Source organism: Talaromyces stipitatus, genomic scaffold (assembly GCF_000003125.1).
Source record: "Talaromyces stipitatus ATCC 10500 scf_1105507295549 genomic scaffold, whole genome shotgun sequence".
Lineage (NCBI taxonomy): Eukaryota > Fungi > Ascomycota > Eurotiomycetes > Eurotiales > Trichocomaceae > Talaromyces > Talaromyces stipitatus.
In genome coordinates this window covers 3,639,993-3,665,025 of record NW_002990117.1, presented here as the reverse complement: position 1 = coordinate 3,665,025, position 25,033 = coordinate 3,639,993, and the positions used below count along the sequence as shown (strand labels likewise).

The following is a 25,033-nucleotide window of genomic DNA, read 5'->3' as shown; positions in this document are numbered from 1 at the left end:
GATAATTGCTAAGATTGCATGTCGAAAGCATTTTGGGTGATAACCAATCTTTAGGCACCCTTGGTATAACATTAGTACCTTGTCCTTGATCAGAGGCCATGCCACTTTGAGTATGCAGGTTGGGATTTCGTCTGAGCCAGGGGCTGTGTTTCCTCCCTGAAGTACTGACTCCTCCACCTGTGCCATTGTTATATCTGGGAAATAGAGACTAGTGGTGGGGACTGCTGGGGAGTCCAGCGGTATGTCTCCTGCCTCAGCCGAGTTTTGGAGAAGATTACGGACTAGTACGTCTCGTTTCTCATGTATAGTAACTGCTGGGAAGCTGTTGGGTCTCAGTGGATCCTTCAGTGGAGGGCTTTGGAAGGTGCCTGTGGACTTATGCCATTTGCTCATATCGAAGACATCCTTCATTTGTGTTACCGTAGAGAGCTTCTCTCGCCAAAATTGTTATTGAGACCATCTAGTTATCCTGTGGAAGTCTGTCTTTGAGCAGAGGCCTAAGCGGTAATTATATAAAGCTTTCTTGCAGTCTTTGTTCCATCATGGTTATCCTATGCCTTGTGTTATGGTCCTCTTAGCAGAGCCTCTATATGCTCCTTGAATTGCAGATGTCAGTTTTCAGCAAGGGCATCAAGATCTTCTTCTGTTGCGGCTGAGCTCTCGGTGCCAGCGAGATTAGAGGCGAGGAGCGAGAGGAAGGAGGTGTGGTCTAGTGTGTCAAATCTCAGTTTCTGAGCTGTTTCCTTGTATCTCTGATCCCATGGTACAGTGGTGATTAGTGGTTGATGATCTGAGGTTGCATCTAAGTGGCTCGCTATGCTAGTTTTAGCTCCCGCGAGTGCCAGAGGGCTTGAGGCGAAACTGAGGTCTAACACGTTGCCCCTTTCATGTGTGGGACAGTCTATGTCAGAGATGAGTACTAGACCCTGGAGGTCCAGCCAGTTAATGAACGGCTCTGCAGAAGGTGTGGGGCTGCGATGTAGCGAGGGCTGCCACCTGTTGTGTAGTAGGTTGAGATCGCCTGCGAGTATCGTTGCTTGAGGGAAATATGCCTCTGGCAGGGTTGCAAGAGCTTTCGCGGCTTCGCCTGCTCTGATGGAGCCTGCTGGGGCATTATAGATGTTAACTATCAGAGCGGACTTTCCTGTGGGCGAAAAAATCTGTAGGAATAGGAGATCCGAGGCCTCTTTGGTGTCAGTTGTGAAGGGGCGCAGCTGGGAGGTCCGAATGCCCTTCTTCTTTCGAACATAGGTGAGAACTCGTGGTCGGCCACTTATCGCCCAACTGTCAGTTGGGGAGAAGCATTCATATGATGGGTGTTTTTTTGTGATCTGTCGGCTAAGATCTTTGAATATATATGGTTCTTGGATTAGGATAATATCAATGTCGCTTGTGTATGCCAATGTGAGAGCTATTTCATGTGCATCTGGCGCGTGCCCTATATTTAACTGTAGGATTTTAAGAGGCGCCTTTTGAGTTGGATAGTGATAGATCATAGTTCCCGTTCGAGAAGAGAGGCGAACCGATTTTGTGATTGAGGGGTAGTAAAGCGGACTGCGCGAGCTGTAATTGGGGGATCTTCTGTTGGGGCGCGAGGTGGAGGGGTTACTGAACGGAAAGGAGAGATAATCTCATGGGTTGGAGGCTGAGTTGGCATCTCGTCTAGTGCCATAGGTGTTTCTTGTGTGCCAATGGAGAGCTGAGTGCTACATCCTCCTTCAGTTCGAGCTTTTGCGAGGTTAATAGCACAGGATTTCCGGATCTCTGCTTGTTGAGCTTTAGTATGTTTAGAGTTGCCTTTAGGGCGCAGGAGGCATTCTGGGAAATCAGCAGGATGTGGTCCATGGCAGTGTATGCATCTGGGAGGGCACTGATGAGGCTCCAGGGCTGTGCAGCGGTTAACATGTCCCTGTTCAGTATGCTCTGAGGAGCCGCAGAGCCGGCATCGAGAGGGGCGGGCACAGGATCGTGCATTATGCCATTTCCAGCATCGTGTGCATTGGATAACTGTTGTTCTCTTAGAGAGGTGACGAGCATTGGTAATAGTGCCAAAAAGGCGTAGCTGGATAGGCAGTGGTAATTTCGTGCCTTCTGGGAAGTTGACAAACCAGCTTGAGGAAAGAGTATCAGGGTTGGCGGCACTTGTAGTGGTCTCGCTGATAGATATAGGCTTGAGTCTTGTAGTTTCACTGATTTCTGAGGATAGTAGTGTAGGATTGACAGGGATTAGAGAGTATTGACCGTCCAAGATTTGGCCAACTTTCCTTGGCACATTGGTGACTCGGTACGAGACCCATCGGGAGCTGCGTTCTATCTGGCAGTTCACAAAGAATGCAGAGATAATCTCTTTTTGGGCCTCAAGGGTTAGGAGGGCTTCTGGGGATGAGGGACATAGTGCAAAACCAGTCTTTGTGGCTTGAACTTCTTTTAGTGCTGAACTGTTTGAGTTTAGTTGAGACCGTAGGCTAGAGTAGATAGCGTAGGCTTCCATTTTTCTAGCTGCATGGTCAGCTGGGAGGCGTACGAAGAGCCGGTTGTCAGGAAGGGGTTGTTTCACCAGAGGCATAGGCTTTTTAACATGGGCTTTGGAGTGAGTAGTAGGAGTTGATTTGACCGGGGCATATTGGGTAATAGTCGCATAAGTCGACTGTTCAAGACCTGAGAGGGGACGTGAGGGAGGGGGTGAAGGGGGTAAGGAATTTGGAGTAGGGGAAGGGGAAGGGGAAGGGGAAGGGGAAGGGGAAGGGGAAGGGGACAGGGCAGGTAGAATGGAGGTCGTCGAGATACCGCTGATATAGGCGCTAAAATGTCGTTGGGCTACTGAGGCGAGGTCATCGCTTAGAGCGGTGAGGGCTCTCAGTAGGTGAGGGGCCAGGCCGGTGGTTTGGCTGCGGTGTTTATCGAGGAATGCAGCTATAGGGCTGAAGATCTTCTGTCCTTCAGAAGCTCTTGTCGTGGCTGCGGACGTGGATTCCAGTAGGGCTGTCTGTAGAGGGCCATCTGTACCAGGGCCTTTACGCGCCATAGTGTTGCCGGACGCGTTGAGACGCGTCAAAGGCCGCACTTCTGGTGGCTAGGTGGTAGAGAGGGGTGAGGAGTTTGGGCCTCTGACTGTTTGATATAAACAATTGTAGGGAATTCGTCTATCTGTGGGGTGCTTGTGACCGAAGTCGTGTGACGGTCAGTAATGAGGTTATTCGCCCAAGAGTAAGGGGGACGGGGAGTGGCTAACTACATATATACGCGGCACGCACGTGCCGCGTTAGACTAACTGATATCCAGTGCCGAAACGCGCTAGGTTTGATATTCACGTTCCGACACCTAGGAATCAAAATAGGAAGCATACATAGCATTTGCAAAACTCGTGACTTTCCTTACTCAATTGCGAGGCTTGGCTAACATGACAAGGCAGACTTTTGGCCCTTTTAAGCTGAGAATTGCGTGCAGATGACCAAAGAATTTACAATTCGTGAGACTCAGACCGCCCCAAATCGATTGTCTCATGATTGGCTTTTTGGGGAACAGGTATGACGATTCCTCTTTCGAGTAAGACGAGGTAACGTTGTCCTGCCCGCCTAAGTCGTTAGATATGGCTAAATTGAGATTTGGGGTCTGAATAAGTCCTTTCCATATCCAGATACGGGTTTGATGTAATTAGAAACCACTACACTCTTTTTAAATTGTACAATCATACCGGTAGAGGTGTAATCGTCCTATCTCCGAGCACACGAGGAGGGCTAACAGCTCTAATAACTCTATTTGCAAATGGAACTGTGACAATTTATCAAGTTTTGAACTTGCTCTTCAGCTTTAGGGCTGACTCGACTGCTTGCTCATGCGAGCTGCAAGGAACTGTAGTTCAACCACGTGTACAGGCAGGACGGATATAAGACAGACTACGGTAGCCCCGGCGACAGTTGATATTCGTTGGCCAAGTCAAGAGTGCCAGAGCAAAAGGTCTATCTCTTCCATTACCAATATGATTTTGGAAGGCTGAAGTAATAACATGGTACATGAAAGCGTTCACCAGCGTTTTCGTCAGTCCCGAATTCATACCTGGGTATCAGACGCTAAATACAGAATCTAACCTGCAGCCCATATCCGGCTCCCTGGTGAAGGTTTTCATTTTTCTTGATGTTCGCTGACCACCCTTAGCTGATTCAACATGGGCGCATCGACCAGTTTTCCAAGTATTCCGTAAAAATCGTTCATCAGTCGCCGTATTCCCGTGTATAATTCACAGACCCTATTGCTGACCGACGCTGAAGCAAGCCGCAATCTACGTATTCACCTGCCATGCTCCACTAGGCCTTACCAAAGAGTCCAAAAGCATCAATGCTGAGTGCTATTTCCGTTCCCTTTTGACAGAAGGTTACAGAATTTAGCATCAGTGTCCGAAACAGCTAATCACGTATTATGCAATTATGGGAAGGGCCCCTGGTCGTTGTCGTAACAGATTCACTAATGGTAAGAACAAGGGTTTTTCCAAAACGTCCCCATCTTTTAGGTCATTCTGCTTGCCCACGGCAAACTCCAGGTCCTCCCAGTTGAACCAATCCCAGCTCTCGCATTTGTGTGGCTCAAGCACCTGAGGGAGGTCTTCCTCGTTTTCTCTCACGCACACCATAAATAGAGTTATATAATGTTTTCCCTCCGCGGGCATGTAATCGTTTGTAGCCGTCAGAAATTTCACTCGTGTTACTCGTAGGCCAGTCTCTTCTAGTACTTCTCTGATAGCACAATCCTCTGGTGTCTCTCCGAATTCAAGATGGCCACCCGGAAGAGCATATGTTCCTGCTCCATGAGAGTTGAGGCGCCTGCCCATTAAAAAGCGGGGGTTCGTGGATTGTTCTTGAGAAGTATGGAGGACAAAAACGCCGACGCCAACGCGCACCTCAGGTGCCATGTTTATCATATTTCCCTTTTCTCGATTTGTAGAATACTACTGATGGAGCTTTGTTGTTGGATTTCTTAGAGTCAGTCTTTGTGAGTTTGTGGGAGTGTATCTCCGTCGCTTACACGCCCCACATGCATTAGGTACTGTAGTAGGCTTCGATTGTGGGTACTGGCCCTCATTGATTGTCCGAGTTCACATCAGGCTTGCAAGACTCTCCCATCTTTTTAAAGTATGACTGTTTGGGAGAGACAAGTATTCGGTGGACTACGAATGCATATTGAAGCGAAGATGATGGCACAGCATCTACACAGGAAACACACTTCAAAGGAATATTGACGGTACTTCTTAAATGGCTGAAAGATTTATAGAGCTGCCAACTCATATATAATGCTAAAGAAAGTAGATGTTTGATTGCTTTTCTTGGACAGAATTGGCCTTGCTCAACTACGGGCTGGCCTCTGATTATACCTAGGTAAACCGTAAGGTGGTCTTAATGTACCAAATCAATATCTAATTAGTCCGAATGCTATCCTTTGATCTTGCCGCAGCGCCGTACAATCAGGAATCATGATGAATCGTAGCGAGAAAAAATATATTTGTATCGCATGTAGAGATGAAGACAAGAGGGAACACACTATGTGAACATATCGATGTCGCTAATCCTAATATGGTACGCAATCTTCCTATTAGCACCATATTAAGGATACTAGGCAGATGGTCAATTCTCGCCTTGGTTTGATAAGAAGGATACAAGTGCAACAACTTGAGTGAAGGTACATATTTTAGTTGCGCCGACTTCTATTATGCCGTAGAGATATCTGGAATTCTATACCTAGGTAGGAGACTTTCACGATGTACGCGCTCATACCCACGTCACCACGTGATGCAGTTTAAGTATTAGCAAAGGCTAAACAAATTAAACGGGATAGTCTTAGGAACAATCAAATAGTAGGTAAGGAAGACGGGGTTGCCGTAACCGAAGGATGTCCAAGGTGGATTAAGTATTTTATGGCGAGAAAGTTACGGGATTTAAACAGCCAGATTCATCCATATGAACTGTGGAGAATGAATTCAAATAAAATGGGAAATCGAATCGAATGCTAATTGTTCGGCTCGGTTTGCCAGAGTTCGAACTGACTCGTGCGGGAGCCACTGTAGGGCTGATTTACTTAGATTTGCGGGAATATTTGGCGAGATCTAGATGAGCTACCTAGGTGGTGGTAAAATTAAGCAATGTGGCTAACATTTATCTCGAAAGGGCTCTAATAAGGCAATTAGAACGCGGTTGTAATTTTGATTCGTTATGCGTATGTTGGTACAAATGAGAAAGAATGCCTAAATCGTACAAGGCACAACCTACTCCATTCAGTATGTCAATATAGAGAAATTGTAATAGGCATAGAGTGTTTCGGTAATGTCTATTCATATTCCGTGACTCTATCCCACTACCAGTACATCAAGGAGGACCCGAGTCCTTCGAGAATCGTCAAGGCTCACTACTTAAGGTAGTGCTAGGCTTCCTGATGCTTTCCTCGGAGACATAGGAACAGAAAGGAGAAATGACATAATAAAAGCCGCAAATATAGAGTATAGTGGATTCAATTCACAGTCGTACAGAAGGCATGAACTGGGATCGACGTGTGCGTGCTGCGTTATCACATTCATCCTGCAAGATCGACATCTCTAAACCCTTTCCTGCACTACAAGTTTTCGCCTAGGAGTGTACCAGTCTCAAACGTCTAAGCTTACTAGTCAGGGTCTGGACTTGGTCTAAATGTGAAAGTATGACCCGCTCGAAATCGAAAATTGGAAGAAATAGGAGAAAGTTCGGTACAAAACGCCCTAAAGCTTGTTTGCCATTTTTCTCAATAGTCTCTGATGGAATTCGAATTGGTACATCTTGGATGCTTCGAACAGCCATGATGTTCTTCTACATCATCCTAATAAATCAACTGCGCTCGGTATCCACATTACAGCTCGCATGGTCGACAGAAAAGGGTGATGTAGAGTGCAACGTGCACACACTGGCCTGTTCGGTTAATGATGCCTTGTTTCGCTGGTGCGCACACTCAGCAAAAAAGAATGCGGTGTTTGAATTCCGAGACATGATGAGCGTTTAGGCCTAGACTGCGGCTCTCATGATATATGCTCGTTTTCCCTTCCCATAGGGAGGATCGGTTCACAGCATCAGGACTTCCCAGGTGCATATTCGGAATATCTCATTATTTTGACCTCAAGGAGCCCTTACCAGTTCAAGGACGAGACTGTGTCTTCAGATATTTAACCGTTTCTGCCCCTTTTTATCAGGGCTATGTACGAAACAAAGATCATAAATGCGGAAAAGGCCGTAGAGGCCAAAGATGAAGCGAACTGGAAAGCCGGCCATAGGGCGTGGCTGATCGTCTTGACGTTAGGATTTGTCAGCCTGATTGTGGCACTTGATGCAACCATTCTAGTCACGGCTCTTCCAGTGAGGATTGCAGTATTGGCTAGATATCGGTTTATTGCTGACTTTAAGTAGACAATATCGGCGAACCTGAACGGAAGCGGAAGCGCATCGTTCTGGGTCGGGACGTCATATCTCCTTGCGAGCAGCGTCCTGATGCCATTCATGGGATCGTTATCGGATATACTGGGACGACGAGAAATTTTATCCGCCGCGCTTTTCTTCTTTACCGTTGGCAGTATTGTAGCAGGAGTATCCCAGAGTATGGACATCCTGCTACTCGGTCGTGTCCTGCAGGGTATAGGTGGCGCCGGGATATTGCCCATGACTCAAATTGTCCTTTGTGACATTGTCCCTCTTCGATTCCGTCCTAAATACGCATCAGTCTCACAGATTGCATGGGCTATAGGGTCAATAACCGGTCCGATGATCGGTGGTCTTCTGGTGCAGCACGTAACCTGGAGATGGATTTTCTACTTGAACCTTCCATTTTGCGGAGTGGGCATTGTTTTGGTTCCCTTTGTTATTCGTTTGAAAACACAAAAGTCATCGATAACAGCAAAACTAGGACGCATTGACTGGCTTGGTGGATTATTGTTTATTGGCAGTATGACAGCATTCTTGATGGCTGTTACCTGGGGTGGTGTGAACCACACATGGGATAGTGCAGCGACGCTGGTTCCCCTGCTCGTTGGAATCGCGGGGACGGTCTTGTCCATTATCTGGGAAAAATGGGGTACTCGTGAACCCTTCATTAGATTGGCCATCTTCTCTAATAGATCTGCACTTGCTGGCTACTACTGTGCAATGACACAGGGGCTCGTGGTAAGATTCAAAACTACCACAAGCTCTGATCAAACAGTTTTGCTAACTCCAGAACGGATCTGGTCCAGCTTTTCATCCAAGTTTACTATCTCGCGTTATTTTTCTCGTCGGTCAAGGCCCTTTCACCAGTTCATACGGGCGTTGTTATGATCGCCATGTCCAGCGTCCTCGTTCCCACGGGGGTCGTTGTATCGTTGTTCATCACCCGTACAGGCCGCATTCGATGGGCTCTATGGTCTGGTTGGGCATTTGAAATCTTCGCATCGGGTCTATTAATTCTCATGGATCGTTCAATTGCTACATGGCGCTGGGTTCTCATCCTGATGACAGTTGGTCTCGGACATGGTTTGCTCTTACAAGCACTGACTTTTGTGCCCCAGGCCATGGCCAAGGATACCGACGAGTCGTACGCAGCAACAATGTACAACTTTTCTCGTACATTTGGAATGGCCTTTGGAGTCGCTATTGGTGGGACGATGTTTCAAAACAGGTTGAAGCAGTACCTGGCGTCCGCTGGCCTCGACATCACCATTGCCAACAACGCAGATCAGTACGTCGGTATTTTGGAGACGATGACAAATCAATCATTGCGAAGTGACATTCTGGCGGCTTATGAATCTAGTTTCAGGAATGTTTTTGAGCTTGGCCTTGCTTTGACAGTGCTGGGCGCGCTTGTTTCGCTGCTCATTCGAAAGTCGGTTTTTGATCGAAAGCATGTATCGAAGCATGTGCTCGAGGAGAGGTATACGAGCAGTCCCCAGGATAGTGTGAGTAGCGAGTCTGTGTGAGTTCTATAGATAGCCAGATATTCCTTCCATTGTATGTGTTTTCGCCATTCTGTTCTTCAGGGGATGACTTGAAACATTAGACACCTCAGGCAGAAATGTGTCGCATTGAAAGAAGTCCCAAGTCCGAACTTCCGCTTGCAATTGGCCGGTTGCTTCCGGCAGGCCAATGATGTCATGCGCTGACATGCACAGCCTCCAAAGGGCTTGCTGTCCGCCAATGAGAAGGCGCGCCAAGACTGGCCCAGAGACATTTCTCTTTTCGGTGTTTTGGAGCTTCTGCCTCTCCTATGTACTGGATCGTATGCCGAAACATATCATCTGTATATTATAATCTCATATAATGCGTTCGTTGACTAGCATCAGAATAAGATCATGGCCTGTTGTAACGGTGTCATATATCCAGGGGAACCGCCTTCCTTGCAGATCTGGTGAATCAATTAATAATGTATGGAGCCGCGAATGAGCCGCGAATGAGCCGCTGGGCCCTTAACATAACATGAAACGCATCTGATTCGCTGATTGGCTGGGATTCTCTGATCTTCCTGCTGTGCTGAGACGGTGCACTTACCACTCAGACAGTCTGCCAGAAACATCATTGATTGCGTACGGCGTGTACGGGGGGATACTCTGCGGTCAAAGAATACGGAGAAGTCGAGAAGGAAGAACCATATAACGTCGAGTAAGACTGGAAACGATCCCCGCTAAACCGCATTCGGCCGGATGACACAGCAGGGTCGATCGCTCTTTCCTTTTTTTCAGTAAATTAGGACACTACGTAAATCAGGAAGGAACGGCCTAGCCAGCTGACTTGACGCCCGTGACTAAGTATCCTTATCCTTTCCCCAAAACCACTTTCTCTCCGCAACAACTTGTCAAACCGCCAACTATTTCCAAGACCTGCCCAGAAACGGTGCTTTCGACTCGCTTGCACTGCCACTGTCTTGGTGTCTCGATCCAGCAACTATTCTAAGAGAAATTAGCTCCTCGCTCCATCCGGTCGCTTGGCCACAGATGCTCCAGTCTATCCGCCAGATCCTGTCATAACGATCACCAACTTCATCCCCTCGCCGTCTTCCACGGGAACTCGCTCCTGTTGATCCAATGATTTGAATCATTTGATATCGCTTTATTCACTCGTTACTACGTACGACATATTTTTTTTCCCCCTCCATCTGTCCATTCGACACTCCTGACGAGTGGTTTTCTTACGATTTATTTCTGGCCGTTCTCTTTCGTTCCGTCTTTCGTTCCGTCGATATGCGCTCGTTTATTACCTTTTCGATTCTGCTAGGGCAGCTGCTCTTGACCATGCCTTTTGCTACCGCTCTTACTGTTAACGCCAATGATCCCAACTCTCTGAAATCAGCTGCCTCGACTGCAGCCGCAAGTGCCGTCAATTATTATAATAACCGTGAAAGCAAACTCATCCCTGGAAAGTTTGATGGGACATGGTGGGAAGGTGGTGCCTTTTTCACATTTCTCATCAATTACTGGCACTGGACAGGTGATGATCAATATAATAATCTGGTCGCAGAAGGCCTGTCTTGGCAAGGAGGAGAAGACAACGACTTTTTCCCATCGAATTACAGCAGCTACTTGGTATGGGATTCGCGGATTCACCACCAGGGACTATCAGCTGACCTATTTTCACTTGTTTAGGGTAACGACGACCAAGAGTTCTGGGCCCTGGCGGCCCTCACCGCCATCGAACAGAAATTTCCCGATAACCCAGGACACGCCTCCTGGTTATCCTTGGCACAGGGTGCATTCAACGACTTTGTCGCTCGCTGGGAAGTGGACAAAGCATCATGTGGTGGTGGATTGCGTTGGCAGTTATATCCCACTTTAGCCGGATACGACAGCAAAAACGCCATTTCAAACGGTGCATTCTTTCAAATCGCCGCTCGCTTGGCGCGATACACGAACAACGACACATACGCTACTTGGGCCGAGACAGTCTGGGATTGGAGCAGCACTGTACCGCTCTTTGACAATTCAACCTGGAAAATATACGATATGACTCGCATTTCGGAAAATTGTAAGGACCAGGATGTTATGCAATGGTCGTATAACTACGGATCTTATGTCACTGGCGCCGCTTACATGTACAACTATGTATGAACGTTCCTCTCCCTTGAAACGAAAGGTGGAGAAAGACTGACTTTTTTTTTGGGTTAGACAAACGGGGGCACAAAATGGAAAGAAGGCGTGGACGGTCTTCTAAACACAACCTGGAATACATTCTTTCCTACCGAGTACGGTGGCAATATTCTATCCGAGGTTGCCTGCGACCCTATCTTGACTTGCAACCGTGACCAGGTTTGTTTCAAGGGTCTCATGGCCAACTGGTTATCGACTATCGCACTCATTGTGCCGTATACATATTCGACCATTCTACCCAAGCTCCAAGGATCCGCAGTCGGAGCTGGTGCACAGTGTAGTGGCCCTAACTCGGCCTGTGGAATGCAATGGTTCAGCCAGAAATATGACGGCACCAGCGCAATCGAGCAGGAAATGTCTGCCATGAGTATATTCTCTAATGCCCTTGTTGGTTTCTCCGCCCCTACCGCCAACAGTGGTTCTTCATATACGGCCCCAGAGGCTCCCGCCCCAGTCACTGCTGATACCGGAGGCAACAGTACCAGCAATCCATCCGGTGGTCAAAGCAGTACGGGATATCAACCACCAAAGGCAATGAAAATCACTGGTGGTGACCGCGCTGGCGCAGCTATTTTGACTTTGGTGTTCGCAACTGCATGGATTGGTATGATGGTCTGGCTTGTCATTGGCGGCGCCAACTAGGTTTATTGTCTGTCCAGAAGCTTATAGCATGTTGTCTCAATTTGATTGGTTACAAAATATGTATATATTCTGTGTATTATTCAGGGTTATGGACGGCGTCACCGCTTTTGGCGTTTGGTAATTGTTCAATATAGGGTTTGGAGTACGGTAAATGTTTGTGACAATACTGTTTTGTATTGGAATGTGTTTTTTCTTTCTGTAGCCCGGTCTCCTTAGATGGGTGTAGCTACGTATGTGACGGTCTAGCATAACTCGCTGCTACGTAGCCAACCTTGGCGATGTATTAGATGACGAATCGTTATAAGCTTTCGATACGGTGCGTACAATATCCTGAACTGGATATGAAGTGATGTATCCCCGTCAGCCATCAGCAAGTGCTACATACTAAAGGGATTCTTTTCAACATTCATTTTCGCAAACTAGTGAGCAGCCACCGTGATCCAAATCCCCGCTAACAAGGAGTGTTGGCCAATCATGAACACCATACAGATAACGGATCGAGATCGTCGATTTGGTGGCTTAAAAATATTACATTTTGCACACTAATACGCATAGCAAAAATTTAACGCTCCCTACATGGCTTGCTTTGGCTTTCGTTACACGGATGCCTGGATCTTCATTGAAACTGGCCGTAGTAGAGTGATTGATATGGTTTCACTGTTTTACATGGGGCAACCTAGGCGGCTCCTGAGTATAAATGAATGGCAGTCGCCCATAGATGTCATCGATGTAGAAATCAGCATCTCATAAGTAAGCAGCTCCGTTTTCGTCTCCCGGTATCTCTGCGAAATGACATCGTTAAAGGTCCTCATCTGCGGTGGTGGCTGTGCTGGTCCTGCTCTAGCCTACTGGCTCTCCAAATGCGGTCACCAAGTCGTTGTGGTCGAGCGTTTCCCTTCACTCCGGGCGTCCGGTGCTCAGATCGATCTCCGTGCCCAGGGGATAGAAATTGTCAAGCGTATGGGTCTGCTGGATGTCATCCGCACCAAACTTGTTGACGAAGTTGGGTTCTCCTTCGTCGATTCTCAGGGCCGGGTGAAAGCTACGATTATGGCCAATAAGTCCGGTAAAGGTGCGCAGTCATTGACATCGGAGTTTGAGATTATGAGAGGAGATCTGGTGCGCGTGTTGTACGATGCTACAAAGGATAACGTCAAGTATGTCTTTGGCAAAAAGGTGGAATACCATGAGCAAGATGAGCAGCAGGTTATGGTTTACTTTTCAGATGGTTCTTCGGATTATTTTGATCTACTGGTTGGCGCAGATGGTCAAGGATCCAGGATTCGACAAGCTATACTGACACCCCCGAACACAAATCCCTATAAGCGACTTGGTGTACATATAGCATATTACTTTGTCCCGCGTACCCAAGACGATACCGACACTAGCCATATGTACCACTGCGCAGGCGGCCGAGTAATCATGCGACGGAGTCACAATCAAGAACAAAGCCAAGTATACCTATTTCTTCGCGACGGATCCGAAGAGTTACAAAGTCTCTCCAAAGCACCACTTGAACAACAAAAAGAGTTTTGGTCTCAACGGTTCGCCGACGCTGGTTGGCAAGCTCCACGTTTTCTAGGGGATATAAAAACTACGGACAACTTCTATTGTCAAGAAGTGGTGCAAGTCCGTATCAATTCGTGGTACAAGGGACGAGTCGTACTACTTGGTGATGCTGCTCATTGTGCATCTCCATTTAGCGGCATGGGGACAACTGGGGGTTTTGTTGGCGCCTACGTTCTCGCCGGTGAGATCAACCGTCATCGCGATGATCTTGCTCAGGCCTTTGCCAACTATGAAGAGAAGTTGAGACCGTTTGTTAATGAGCTTCAGAAAATGAGTCCGACTGGTGTACGGCTTTTTGCGCCGGAGACACAATGGGCGATTCGGTTAATTCATTTTGTTCTTAGGTGGCTTTGTATCTTGCGTATTCCGGATTTGTTGGCCAGAATTTCGAGTGATGAGAAGGGTGGTTGGAAGTTGCCGGATTATCCTGAACTCTACAGTATCTAAAGGAGTCTGATCAGTTGGTTTGGTTTGATTGGAATGAAATACTTATCCATTTCATTATTTATATCTCCACTCTTGTACATTTCGAGGCTACTATTTGTTCCAAGGTTGCTTGTGGCCCTAGGCACCTAACTAGTTATTAGCTGATAACAGATATGTTGGAAGTTTATCTAGACGATAACTATTGTCGATGTACCACTACAGCTTGTTGGCATTGTAAAGTGTCCAAGCGTAACGGAAACTATCATATAAGAAGTGGACAGCTAACTATTCTGAACTAACAGCTTTATAGGGGCTTGTTACTGTAGGGTGCAAAGGCTGATGAAAAGGATTTCAGACCATCTCAGCAAATTATATAGCTAGAACAGCATGGCCCGATATCGCTTAGTACGGAATATTGAGGTCTTCGGCAATGATATAAGCCGCCTTTTCGCCAACAGCGAGAGCCGTGGCGTAAGTGTTTGCAGACACGTTCAGCGGACAGATCGACAAATCTAGAAGATGCCATGTCAAACCTGAAGGTCCTTTAGCCAGATCAGGGGTGTGACTTACCAACAATCTTTAGGCTCTCGACACCATAAACGTTCAGTTTGTGATCCACGACTCCCCCTTTCTCTCGGGGCTTCATTGCGCATGTACCTAGACTATGCCACGTAGTGTGAACTCTCTCTCGGATGAAGGTTCTGATAGCTTCGTCATCTTCAGCCGAGTAGTCGATTGGGATGAATCTCCCTTGCTCTTTAGATACCCTATCCACAGCTTCATAGCTTGCGTTGGATCCCTCCGGGAAAGTTGGATGACCAACTGCAAGTGGCCCACGGTAATGCGACATCCTACGAACAATTTCCCTCTGCAGTTTGTAGCCCCATACCAACTTTTCCAAGTCCAGGGCATTCGAGAGGAATCCACAGTCGAAGTGTGGCTCGTCTGTTACGGCGCGGCCCGTTATGTGAATCAACCCTCGAGAATATGGGTACGGTGTGTATGGACCACACGAGAAGTATTGGCCAATATCAATACCAGAATGGTCGCCAACATAACCAGCAATTGTCGCAATTAACATCAACGGCCTCTCTGGTTGAAGTTTGAAATCTTCCTCCCATGCTTTTTGCAATATAGGATGGAGAGATGCAACTTCTGCGGGACGTAGTTTTCCTACACAATCGAGTCCGTTCCAACCTATGACATTGCGAGATGGGTTTGCCTGCTTTTGTTTTAGGGCTTCTTGTAGAGTTAGTCGGCCACTGACTACTCCGTCGATTGTCTCTTCAATTCCAGCGGAGGATTTGTATGGGTAGAAGACGACATTGTGGTCTTGATAGTTTGTTCCTACCCCAGGTAGATCAGATATGACCAGAATCCCCAGCTTAGATAAGAGATCCTTATCTCCTACACCGGACCTTTCCAGGACCTGAGGAGAGCCCAAAGCACCGCTAGCAAGGACAACGAGTCTGCGTGCTTTTACAATCGCGACATCATTTCCGTTTCTCGTATATTCTACGCCTGTAGCCTTGTTATCATCGAACAGTATCCTGTTGACGATGACATCTGTAGCTACCTGGAGTCCGGTGTTGATCTGGTCAAGTAGAGGAAATAAAAGGCAGTGAGGAACGTCTTGTCTTAGACCTGTCTTGGGATCTATCCACATATTCCATTTCTGCAAAAGGAATTCAGCACACTCAGATATGATACGTATTTATCACAGACGGGCTTACACCAACGGCATTCGCGGTATGAAAGTTTTGCACATCCGCTGTTGTGGATATTCCAACATTAGAGCAAGCTTCAAAGAAATCATGTTGGAAAGTCGGCTGAGCGTTGGTTCCTGCAGATACGCCGAATTCGCCATCGTAGCCATGAACACTGGAATCAATAGCTGGATCTGTGTCTTGGAAGTTCTCGTACTATTAACATGGTAAGTATCCTTCACAGTTCATCCGTCGAGAGGCCATATGTTCACCTTTCTGAACATAGGTATCATGTCTTCTCCAGACCAACCCGGCACATTCCATGCATCGAAATCAATCGCCTGTGGTCTGGAGTAAACCATGAAGTTTATCGAGCTTCCGCCGCCTAGACATTTTCCTATCGGAACAATAGACTCTCTCCCAGCGAGGTCTTTCGATGCTTTTGATCTATAAAACGAAGCTCGGGGAGAATTAGGGGCAATATTCATCAAGTAGAATGCCGGATTGACGACCAGGGGATCATTTCTTGTATTCGGACCATGTTCGAGGACAAGAATGGACATGTTTGAATCTGCTTTTGCTAAGCGTGTGGCGACTACCAGACCCGTTGTACCTCCTTTTGATTGATACCGAATTAGTCATATGTGGTGGTGTACATGAATACAAGGCTATTACGTACCTCCTGCAATAACCACATCAACCTCTTCTGGGATAGTTGAGTTATCAGACATTGCGACTGTCATGGTCATAGTAAAAGAAATTAGGCCGTGTCTACTCAAAGGGTAACATGGTGAGATCAAATAGAATCTAAGCTGAAACCCCTTGACAAGCTGTCCGATAGCAAATGTATTTCCATCGAGTTCTCCTCCAATCATGCCAACTGCTTAGTCAATTAAATAGCATAATAACTGCGCCTGTCCACGTCGAGGTCTATGATTTCCCCGCACTTCACATCACCCTTTGCCCAAAGCTTCAAGAATGAACAATGGCGGAATCATTTCCGAGGCTGCCTTTACGGCGTATCACAATTTGATTGCCTCGATTATGGACTGAAAGCATCGTGAAGCAATTATCGTAGGATGAATACTACAGACAGGGGATGAGTCAATGCGCTGCAGATTTGTGGGTAATGTTAGTAATGGGCAATATTTGTCTAACGATGAATACGAGGGGATCGCCCCCAGGCAATTTCGTATTTCTGCAAAGCTGAACGAAGAAACTTTATCTAGGTATCAACGTAGAATAATTTCCTATGTATTGAGCTTTCGATTTGTGTTATCGCAGAGGCTAGGATATTCCTTGTATGTAACCGCTCACTGCGGTGTGTCCGCCAGGGTTTGTAGCACCGTGCCCCCTATAGGCAATTCTCGGGTCAATGGATATGGCTCGTTGTCCGGGTCTAGATTAATTCCTTTTCTGCCAGTATGAGCGTTGAAAGAGACATCAGTCGAATTCCGGTCTCGCTACATACCTACTCTCTCGTGGAAATACCAACTGTGAGCTTTGAAATTTATTCCTTTTTTTTTCGCAGGATATTACATGTCCTCTAATATCACAAGACATCTATTAAACATCAGGCTGTGAGTATACATTATGTCCCTACGCTTCCAAGGTTAGGCGCTTTTGCGAAGTTCAGCCGAATGGGCCTTGAGCTCCGAGCTGACGATAACCTCCTCGCCACTGGCTGTATCACCCTCTGAATCCTGACGTTGGGTATACTTTTTTGTGAAGTCTTCTGGATCATGTCTATGGACAACGATCCATGTAGGTACCACACAGAGACCTAGAAAGAGCTTAGTATCAATATACACCAGTCAGTAGATACGTAGAAGACTGACCTAGAAGTATCGTATTCACGGCCATGGGTACACGACCACCGTACCATTTTTTTGAATTGAGGCCATAGGAAACAGCTTGACCAAAACTCTCCTGACCTCTTAGGATACCAGTCAACCGCGTAAGCTCCGCGATGTTGTCAGTCATGGAGCCGACAATATAATATAGCCAGTTTTGCGCCGTCTGTTGTGCAAACGCCCACAGCCACACTGCAAAGGCGCCCTTTACGAATCCCGGGGATTTATAATCAAGTTTTGGAGGGTGGGATATAAATTCTCCTTGGATGACCCAAGCATAAATCCATGTGACAACATGGACGAAAACCACCCAATACCACCCGTAAACAACACGCTTCTTAGCATTGGTAATCTTAGAATCAAGCCAATGCGACATAGTCTGCGAGCCAATGATTGTGACAACATCAGTAACAAAGGCCATGAGTGCGCGAGCCCGCACTCCGAAGTAGTAAGCCTTGAAATTGCCCGTATATTGGTTGAAATAAACCGCCCAGAAAATGGGAAGAAGTAAGACGACTGTGGGATTTTTGCACGTGCGCCACAGAGCCTTGAACTCATCCTTCCATGATTTTTCCACAACGATTATAACCCGAGATCCGTCACCTCGTTGTACTTTCGCCGGCGATGTGAGCAAGAAGGCCACCGGTGCAGCCAAACATTGTAGAACAATGAACACCAGGTACGTGGTATGGCTGATACTTCCTATACCGGAAGAATTGATGTTAAGAGCTAAGACAATTGAGTCTCCAACCAGCGGGCCCAAAGTCCTCCACCAAACCCAGATATTTAGATACCGAGCCCGTTTGGCCGGCTCAGGATATCCAATGGCAATGGCACCTTCACTGGCCCAAAAAAGCCCAGCAGAGATACCACAGGTAGCAGAACCAAACAGTACCAACCACACAGTTCCGAATCGATTGTTTGTATATAGTCCAGCAGAGTAGATGGGATAACCGATAGCACCGAGGAGCAAGGTCCATTTCAGCCCGATACGATTTGCAATTGGTGCGCCGAAGAGACAAAAAATTCCCATCAGGCCGAATACAAGAGAATTTGCAGCATTGACAAGAAATGGCTTCTCCTCACCCCCAGCACCGAGGGAGTTCATAGCATTCCAAAGACCAGGTGCCAGAAAGCCAACGGCTCCTATCACGCAGGCATTGAATAGTGATGAACGATACCATACCCTTTTGACAGAGATATCATCAGGGCCGTTCTCGATACTATGCGCCATGTTTCGTTACTGATTGAGGCTGGGCGACAACGTTATGGAGGTCGACGAGGTTAAGAACAACGCTTCTCCTGGTCCGCAGTCTTCGATCCGGCCATCTGTACTTGCACAGGTCGGGATTCAGTCATTCTTATAAGAAAAATTTTCATATTTTCCCGAAATCATGGCGGAGCATTAAGACTCCAATTATGCGTGGTTCGTAACATCGTCACGTAAATAAAAGCAAGCGTGCGCCAATCTAGAACCAAAGAGGAGCAAAGATGGATATCAACGCTCTATATCGATCACCTCTTTCAATTGTTCTGAGGTTGTCTGTTCGGTGTTCGAGATGTTGCAAGATACTTGCTGAATGACGAATGTCTCCAGAAAAATAACTGAGCAAATGGAAATGTCGGGATTTATGTGCAAATGGGTCTTCGGCGAAAACCTGTAGGCAAGAATTTCCCCCTTAGGAAGGTCAAATAACGTCTTAGCGCTCTTTGCGATATTAAGGTCCACCACCATCTCAACCCTAGGTGGATTATGAAAGTCACACATACAGGGTCCAGACTAGCTGGGATAAAGCTCCAAATGCGTTTTTGGGTTACCTTGGGTAGTAGGATATTTGGAATCTAGTTACATTATTCCAATCGGCAATGAGCTTGGCAATGGCAACATCTGGGACAGTATGGCATGATGGGAGGTCCAACCGACGTTGGTAGAGGTAGTAGTTATCCGTTGGACCGTTGCCACTTAGGTAAGCTTTCGTGGTAAGTTACGTTAGGGTTGGCCGATGATGATATTTTCTTTGCCATCCCATGCTATACCAACTTTTCTCTCCTCTAACATTCTTCCTTCACGACGAGTTTCAATCGGCCTATACCCCTCGAGAAAAAGCAACCAGCTAACCTACATCACTTGTCGTTTGCTACCCCGAACCCTTCTGCTTCTCCGGAGTCTGATATGTAGCAGGGAAACTACCGCGAGTGGGCTGAAGAGGTTATCTATCGTGACAGGGTTTCTCTTGCGAAATCTGTCATTATTTATTGATCCGTAGACTGGACTTTTCGTCATTCCTTGCCATGCACCCATTTATCCCGTTTTGCGAGTGCACATTCAGCATGTAGTGAGCATTGTCCACTACCTGGTTGACCGGGGGCTGGGGTTTGACAAATTCGTGACTATTACACCCAATTCGCGGCGAAAACTTCCTGGCGCGGGGGAGGAACGCAGATGAAATCTTCGAGGATAGGCTGACACGTGTTGATCTTCCTTCTAATACCATCATTGCGGGATCTTATCAGTCGTAATTGAAGGACGCTGCTGGGAAAGACGGCCATACCAAGCCATACAAGGCACAAGTCTGTCCTTTACATGGGCGCTCAACGATCAGACTTGCGATTGCATGCACCCCAGAAATGCAGAAACACAGGACGCCATAATAGCTAATCAAGTGGACAAATCAGGCTTATATCAGATCATTTTATGTCCTGTACAACGCTGGGTGCAGACATATAAATGACTGTGTCAATCTGAGATGATAATTGGTTTTCCGGGCAATTTCAAATTGCTTCATGCTAAGTACAAATGCTGTAGCATGAACTCAGAAATGAGTATACCTAGGTATATACAGAGGGATGATGCTTGACAGGCCCCAAGGGGTAATTGTGGCATGTGTGGAGACACCCGTGGACGACACTACGTAGGTGGTCGTGAAATCCACGTAACCAGCATAAATCAGAGAGCTATGAAAGTGATGGCCAATCTTAGAGAAATTCATATTACCACGTCATATTCCCAGCCAGTGATTATTCCTAACATCGCCTAAACCATCACTCATTCTTCTAAGGAGCATAAAGTTTCCACCTTCGACGCAGGAAGGGTATTCTTATCTTGTGATAAATCCCTCATCTTCCTCTTTAAGTTATGTCCGAGCAGTAAGCATGTCATAGTTTAGAGAAGGACTCGGAAACAAAGACTCTTCTCAAGGAGTTAGTATTCACCCGGATCTTAGCAACCATGCTCTAGCTGAAGCAACCGACGCCAACGGGGTTGAATGCCAGAACATTAGACTGAAAATAGTTAGAAATAATGATCTGGCGACGTTTATACACTGTAGATCTGCGATTACCAAACGACAAGTCATTAAGACTATGCGTTTCACGTTTCCGAAATTGCCGATACATGTACCCTCATCCTCAGTTCTGACATCTTCCCATACATCTTCCCATACATCCGAATTGAATGAAAGATTTCGGCGGGATGCTATGGGCCAATTAATCCTGGATGGAGTGCTCTGTAATCATCTAGACATCAAAAGATTCTCTACTTAATAATTGTTGGCTGGTTTCTGGAGCAAGGGTTGACTTATCATACCGTGCTATTCCGGGATGGGAATAGCTTCCCGAGGTCGGCTTACCTTTTGGGGAACGCAGCGTTTTCATTGGCTGATCATTTTGACCCTGAAGATCTCCCGAGGTCCGCTCCGAGGTCCGCAAGATCCGGGATGGATATCCAGGGTTAGGGTTCGATATCCAGTCCGAGTATAAATAGATTCACTTAGTTGACCGTATTTCCTAGGAAGTTTCTATTTGGAGCTTTGTTTCTGAAGATTCAAAGAAAAGTATGGCGACCGACAACGAACGTAAATTCGAATTTCCGGCTTTTGATGATCTTCCCAGCATCGACGGGGCTCCCAAGGGATGTCTCTGGGGATTCTATGACCGCGACGGAGTCAAGGACGAAGTTGGCTGTATGTACACTCCGTTTTATAGGAAGGAAAACTAAACGGAATCGACCCGGGATCAATGCATTGGAAACTAAGTATCCTCACAGCAATAAACCTGTTGACTCCTACCGTGGTCCAAGCAGCTGCCAGTTCTGAAATCCGCACGGGACGACATATCCAGCTGGACTGGCCACTGCATTCACTCTCTTATCCAGGATTTGGCCGCAAAGAGTTTGAGCATAAAGTTATCTCGCTGCATGACGGTCTGGATATCTATGGATTTGACGACGAGCTGCATATCAATACTCAAAGTGGCTCACAATGGGATGGCTTGAAACATGTAAGTGTTACTGTATTCCAAAGTGGCGATTAAGACTAGTTCTAATGATCCTTCAGCATGCGTCCCAAGAACATGCTGTCTTTTATAACGGTTTGAAGTTTGATGATGCCTTGAAGACAGATGCCAATGGAATTCACAGTTCGTACACACCTTGCTTACCATCGAAGTTCGATATTGACTGTCTACAGACTGGTGCAATCGTGGTGGCATAGTCGGAAGGGGTATACTGGTTGACATTGTAAGACGCATTGGATTCTACAAGCTCCCCAGGGGTTGTTAATAGCGAGCTGCTAACTGGTCGTCGGACATAAAGCCACGGTATTACGAATACAAAAAGAAGGTCCTCCCAAGCGGCTTTAGTCGATACGAGATTCCAGTACAAGATATTCAGGATGCTCTAGCCTATCAAGGGACGAAGCCACGACAGGCGGACATCTTGCTCGTCCGCACCGGCTTTATCCGAGAGCACAACGCAGCGTCCGACGAAGAACGACTCACTGCAACCCGTAAAGTTGGAAGGACTATCGGAGTAAAGGCCTGTGAAGAGACTGTGAGATGGCTTTACTCACAGCATTTCGCGGGACTTGTCGGAGACACTGTCGCCTTTGAAGCGTGGCCACCAGAGAAGGATAATCAATGGGTTTTACATGAATGGGCATTGACATGGTGGGGAACTCCAATTGGAGAGATGTGGGATCTGGAAGCTTTGGCAGTTGAATGTGAAAGGCAGAATCGATGGTCATTCTTCGTGACAAGTGCACCTTTACGAGTCCAGGGCGGAATAGCAAGCCCTCCATGTGCCATCGCTATTTTTTAGACCTTCTAGTGAATCAATTTGCATCTCATCCGATTAATGGACCTTCGCCATAGGCATAGTGCGCAGCTTCTTAACTCTATGCAAGTTTGGAGGGCAATAATTTCTCACGAAATATTGTATAACTGATCTTCTGAACCGACAGTAACTACAGATCTAAGTAAGTCTCAAATGGGTCCAAGTAACGGCTACATAGTAGAAATCACCTCACACTGGATCTTCTTTCGAATCTTGACATGAAAGCACCAACGTCGATTACGGAGACACGCCTCAGAAGACACGATCTAAACTGAAATAGCTGACCCCTCTTCAATCGTGTTTCCCCGCTTTTGACTACGCAAATTGTGCATGGAATTTGGACATGGGATTTATCCATTGGCTTGGGCCTAGTCCTGATTCTCTCCTGTGTCAGAATATTTAGAATATTCCGTCGGAAAACCTTCCTTCTGTAGATCGGTCGACTACTCGACATATAGCGACCCGTGGTTTCAATTTCCGTTGGAGGGCGCCACGCTAGACATGGAATATCCATGGATGTACACACCTAGGGAGTCGAAATTTTAAGGAGTAATTCACGTCTTCCAAAATACAGTTTGGTGGGTCTTGATCGAACTCTTTCATGCACAGAATCACAAGCAACCTTCATCTTGCAAGATCCTCAGTGACGTGAAATCGAACTCTCCGAATGTCGGCTTATAAGCTGATATTGGTGTCAACAACGTCGTGGAACCCGAATAAGGTGGTGTCATGGTCATAAGATTCCCATACAATTCTCGTAATGCTGTCATTGATTCCGTGATGTCTCCCAAATCTGGCTAGCGTACCTTATTTCCAACACAATCTCCTCCACCGGGCCGGCTAAGCTTCCTATATCATGCTTGACAGCTCATAGTATCACCATAAAGTCCCAAAATGTGGATATCTCCATGGCCTTTCTTGATACACCAGATCCGAAGTATCCACTGGAAGTTTTAGACATAAAGTCTCTTGGATGGTCGGTTTTGAAATAATCGCTTCCTAAATTTTCTCAACCATACCCACTAAATGTTCAGAAATGGCGGCTACAACCACTGCAGCAGCTATCCCAGCCACTGAAAAGAAAACGACTGTCACCGGCTCGACAGCTGGTCTAATCCAGTCTTTGCGTTATTATGGTCCTAAACAACTCAAAGTAGAATATGTGCCACCACTGTACGTTGTCACTATATGCTGAGACTAGAAACACGAAAGAACGATCATAGGGTATGCACTAATTCGTGAACTCATGTAGGGAGTGCAAGTCCGATGAAGTTCGCCTCAAGATAGGTTACTGTGGTATTTGCGGTTCCGACGTTCATGAGTATCTTGGTGGCCCAATTTTCCCACCCAAAGCCGGAGAGAAGCACCCCTACACTGGTGCACAGCTCCCCATCACCCTAGGACATGAATTCTCCGGCACCGTGGTAGAAGTCGGCAAAAACGTCAAAGGCTTCTCTGTTGGCCAGAAAGTTGCTGTGATTCCAGCTCTTGATGATCGTCATTATGGTGAACCTCCTTGCTTTGCATGCCGGAAGGACAAGCGAAATCTATGCCAGAGAGGAGCTATATACGGCCTTAACACCTTAGGTGGTGGACTTGCAAGTGAGATAGTTGTTCACTCTGCGAGCTGCATTTCCCTTCCTGGTACCGTGTCACTCAAGGCTGGTGCACTTGTCGAGCCGTTATCAGTTGCATGGCATTGTATCCGCCTAAGCGCCATTGAGAAGGGTCAAAAAGCCGTCATATTCGGCGCTGGTCCAATTGGCTTGGCTCTCCTAATGCTGCTGAAAGCTAGGGGGGTCAGCCTAGTCATCATTAGCGAGGTGACGGACTTGAGAATGCAGCAGGCACGCAAATTTGGGGCGGACCACGTCGTCAACCCCCTTGCTCAGATAGAACAGACGGGTGGCACACCATCAAAAGATCCAGTAACAGCTCTAGTGCACAAACTGACAGATGGTCAGGGGGTTGATGTCTCATTCGATGCCACAGGGCTGCAGAGTACCCTGGACGCCGCTATAGCTTCAACGAGAGTTGGAGGGACGATTTTCAATGTTGCTATTCACGAAAAACCTTTGCAAATTAACCTTAATGACTTGTCGTTGACAGAAAAGACCCTAATGGGCGGCATATGTTATACGAGAGAAGATTTCGACGCGGTTATTGCCCTTCTCAGTGACAAGTCAATTCCAGCCGAGGAGATGATAACTTCTATTGTGCCCCTGAGTAAAGCGATTGAGGGGGGATTTTTGGAACTGATCAATAACAAGGCGACACACGTAAAGATCCTCATTCAGCCAGACGAGTAGCGTCATATATCTAACTAACATAACTGAGTTTACAGCACGGGAAACTGCTTGTTGGTTCATCTCTCTACGTACCTAGGTAAACAACTCAATAAAAAATCGTATCCCTAAGATAATAATGACTCCTTCTCAATTGCCTTGATGCGTTGGCCTAGTTTGAACCTTGCCAATGAAGTTGCGAGTTGCCACATAATTGAATTGAAGGTTACCAAAGAGCGTCCATCCGCAGATGAATCTAGCCAGGCCACTATTGATGAAGCGTTCATTATGTGTTCTTCATCCCCTTATTATTATTGAGCTAGCGA

At 46.8% G+C, this 25,033-nt stretch overlaps 10 protein-coding genes across 10 annotated transcripts in view, besides 3 other annotated features; 5 read left to right on the top strand and 5 right to left on the bottom strand.

Moving 5' to 3' along the window:
- TSTA_022000 (reverse transcriptase, putative) overlaps positions 1-458 on the bottom strand; it is a gene marked incomplete at its 3' end in the record, with an annotated part of 2,794 nt that extends 2,336 nt beyond the window's left edge. Inside the window, exon 1 of the mRNA XM_002484332.1 lies at positions 79-458. Coding sequence (XP_002484377.1) covers positions 79-411 — 333 coding nt within the window. The 5' untranslated portion in view covers positions 412-458. The remainder of the gene's footprint in view (positions 1-78) is intronic.
- Positions 1-486: a mobile genetic element.
- Positions 487-611: 125 nt separating this feature from the next.
- On the bottom strand, positions 612-3,025 carry TSTA_021990 (uncharacterized protein; the record flags this gene model as incomplete). Its single annotated transcript, XM_002484331.1, has 3 exons — positions 612-1,469; positions 1,556-2,658; positions 2,788-3,025. 3 exons carry the CDS (start codon positions 3,023-3,025, stop codon positions 612-614), a joined length of 2,199 nt encoding a protein of 732 aa, XP_002484376.1.
- Positions 618-1,379: a mobile genetic element.
- Positions 2,708-2,754: a microsatellite.
- Positions 3,026-4,414: 1,389 nt separating the features above from the next.
- Positions 4,415-4,906, bottom strand: TSTA_021980 (NUDIX domain protein, putative; the record flags this gene model as incomplete). Its single annotated transcript, XM_002484330.1, has 2 exons — positions 4,415-4,588; positions 4,625-4,906. 2 exons carry the CDS (start codon positions 4,904-4,906, stop codon positions 4,415-4,417), a joined length of 456 nt encoding a protein of 151 aa, XP_002484375.1.
- Positions 4,907-7,208: 2,302 nt separating this feature from the next.
- TSTA_021970 (efflux pump antibiotic resistance protein, putative) lies at positions 7,209-8,956 on the top strand (the record flags this gene model as incomplete). Its single annotated transcript, XM_002484329.1, has 3 exons — positions 7,209-7,367; positions 7,419-8,168; positions 8,237-8,956. 3 exons carry the CDS (start codon positions 7,209-7,211, stop codon positions 8,954-8,956), a joined length of 1,629 nt encoding a protein of 542 aa, XP_002484374.1.
- Positions 8,957-9,842: 886 nt separating this feature from the next.
- On the top strand, positions 9,843-11,940 carry TSTA_021960 (glycosyl hydrolase, putative). The gene is made up of 3 exons (XM_002484328.1): positions 9,843-10,555; positions 10,616-11,071; positions 11,135-11,940. Exons 1-3 carry the CDS (start codon positions 10,214-10,216, stop codon positions 11,756-11,758), a joined length of 1,422 nt encoding a protein of 473 aa, XP_002484373.1. The 5' UTR covers positions 9,843-10,213; the 3' UTR covers positions 11,759-11,940.
- Positions 11,941-12,547: 607 nt separating this feature from the next.
- Positions 12,548-13,774, top strand: TSTA_021950 (monooxygenase, putative; the record flags this gene model as incomplete). The annotated part of the gene is made up of 2 exons (XM_002484327.1): positions 12,548-13,650; positions 13,672-13,774. The coding sequence occupies 2 exons, from the start codon at positions 12,548-12,550 to the stop codon at positions 13,772-13,774; spliced, it is 1,206 nt and encodes a 401-aa protein (XP_002484372.1).
- A 214-nt stretch (positions 13,775-13,988) lies between these two features.
- On the bottom strand, positions 13,989-16,231 carry TSTA_021940 (choline dehydrogenase, putative). The gene is made up of 5 exons (XM_002484326.1): positions 16,139-16,231; positions 15,732-16,075; positions 15,487-15,675; positions 14,324-15,428; positions 13,989-14,265 (listed from the first exon to the last, which is right to left on the bottom strand). Exons 1-5 carry the CDS (start codon positions 16,206-16,208, stop codon positions 14,156-14,158), a joined length of 1,818 nt encoding a protein of 605 aa, XP_002484371.1. The 5' UTR covers positions 16,209-16,231; the 3' UTR covers positions 13,989-14,155.
- Positions 16,232-16,809: 578 nt separating this feature from the next.
- TSTA_021930 (uncharacterized protein) lies at positions 16,810-18,546 on the bottom strand (the record flags this gene model as incomplete). The annotated part of the gene is made up of 3 exons (XM_002484325.1): positions 16,810-16,870; positions 16,931-17,242; positions 17,298-18,546. The coding sequence occupies 2 exons, from the start codon at positions 18,544-18,546 to the stop codon at positions 17,073-17,075; spliced, it is 1,419 nt and encodes a 472-aa protein (XP_002484370.1). The 3' UTR covers positions 16,810-16,870; positions 16,931-17,072.
- A 2,601-nt stretch (positions 18,547-21,147) lies between these two features.
- On the top strand, positions 21,148-22,407 carry TSTA_021920 (uncharacterized protein; the record flags this gene model as incomplete). Its single annotated transcript, XM_002484324.1, has 5 exons — positions 21,148-21,274; positions 21,358-21,590; positions 21,647-21,728; positions 21,779-21,828; positions 21,874-22,407. 5 exons carry the CDS (start codon positions 21,148-21,150, stop codon positions 22,405-22,407), a joined length of 1,026 nt encoding a protein of 341 aa, XP_002484369.1.
- Positions 22,408-23,416: 1,009 nt separating this feature from the next.
- Positions 23,417-24,842, top strand: TSTA_021910 (alcohol dehydrogenase, zinc-containing). Its single transcript, XM_002484323.1, has 2 exons — positions 23,417-23,595; positions 23,675-24,842. Exons 1-2 carry the CDS (start codon positions 23,459-23,461, stop codon positions 24,729-24,731), a joined length of 1,194 nt encoding a protein of 397 aa, XP_002484368.1. The 5' UTR covers positions 23,417-23,458; the 3' UTR covers positions 24,732-24,842.
- Positions 24,843-25,033: the final 191 nt, after the last annotated feature.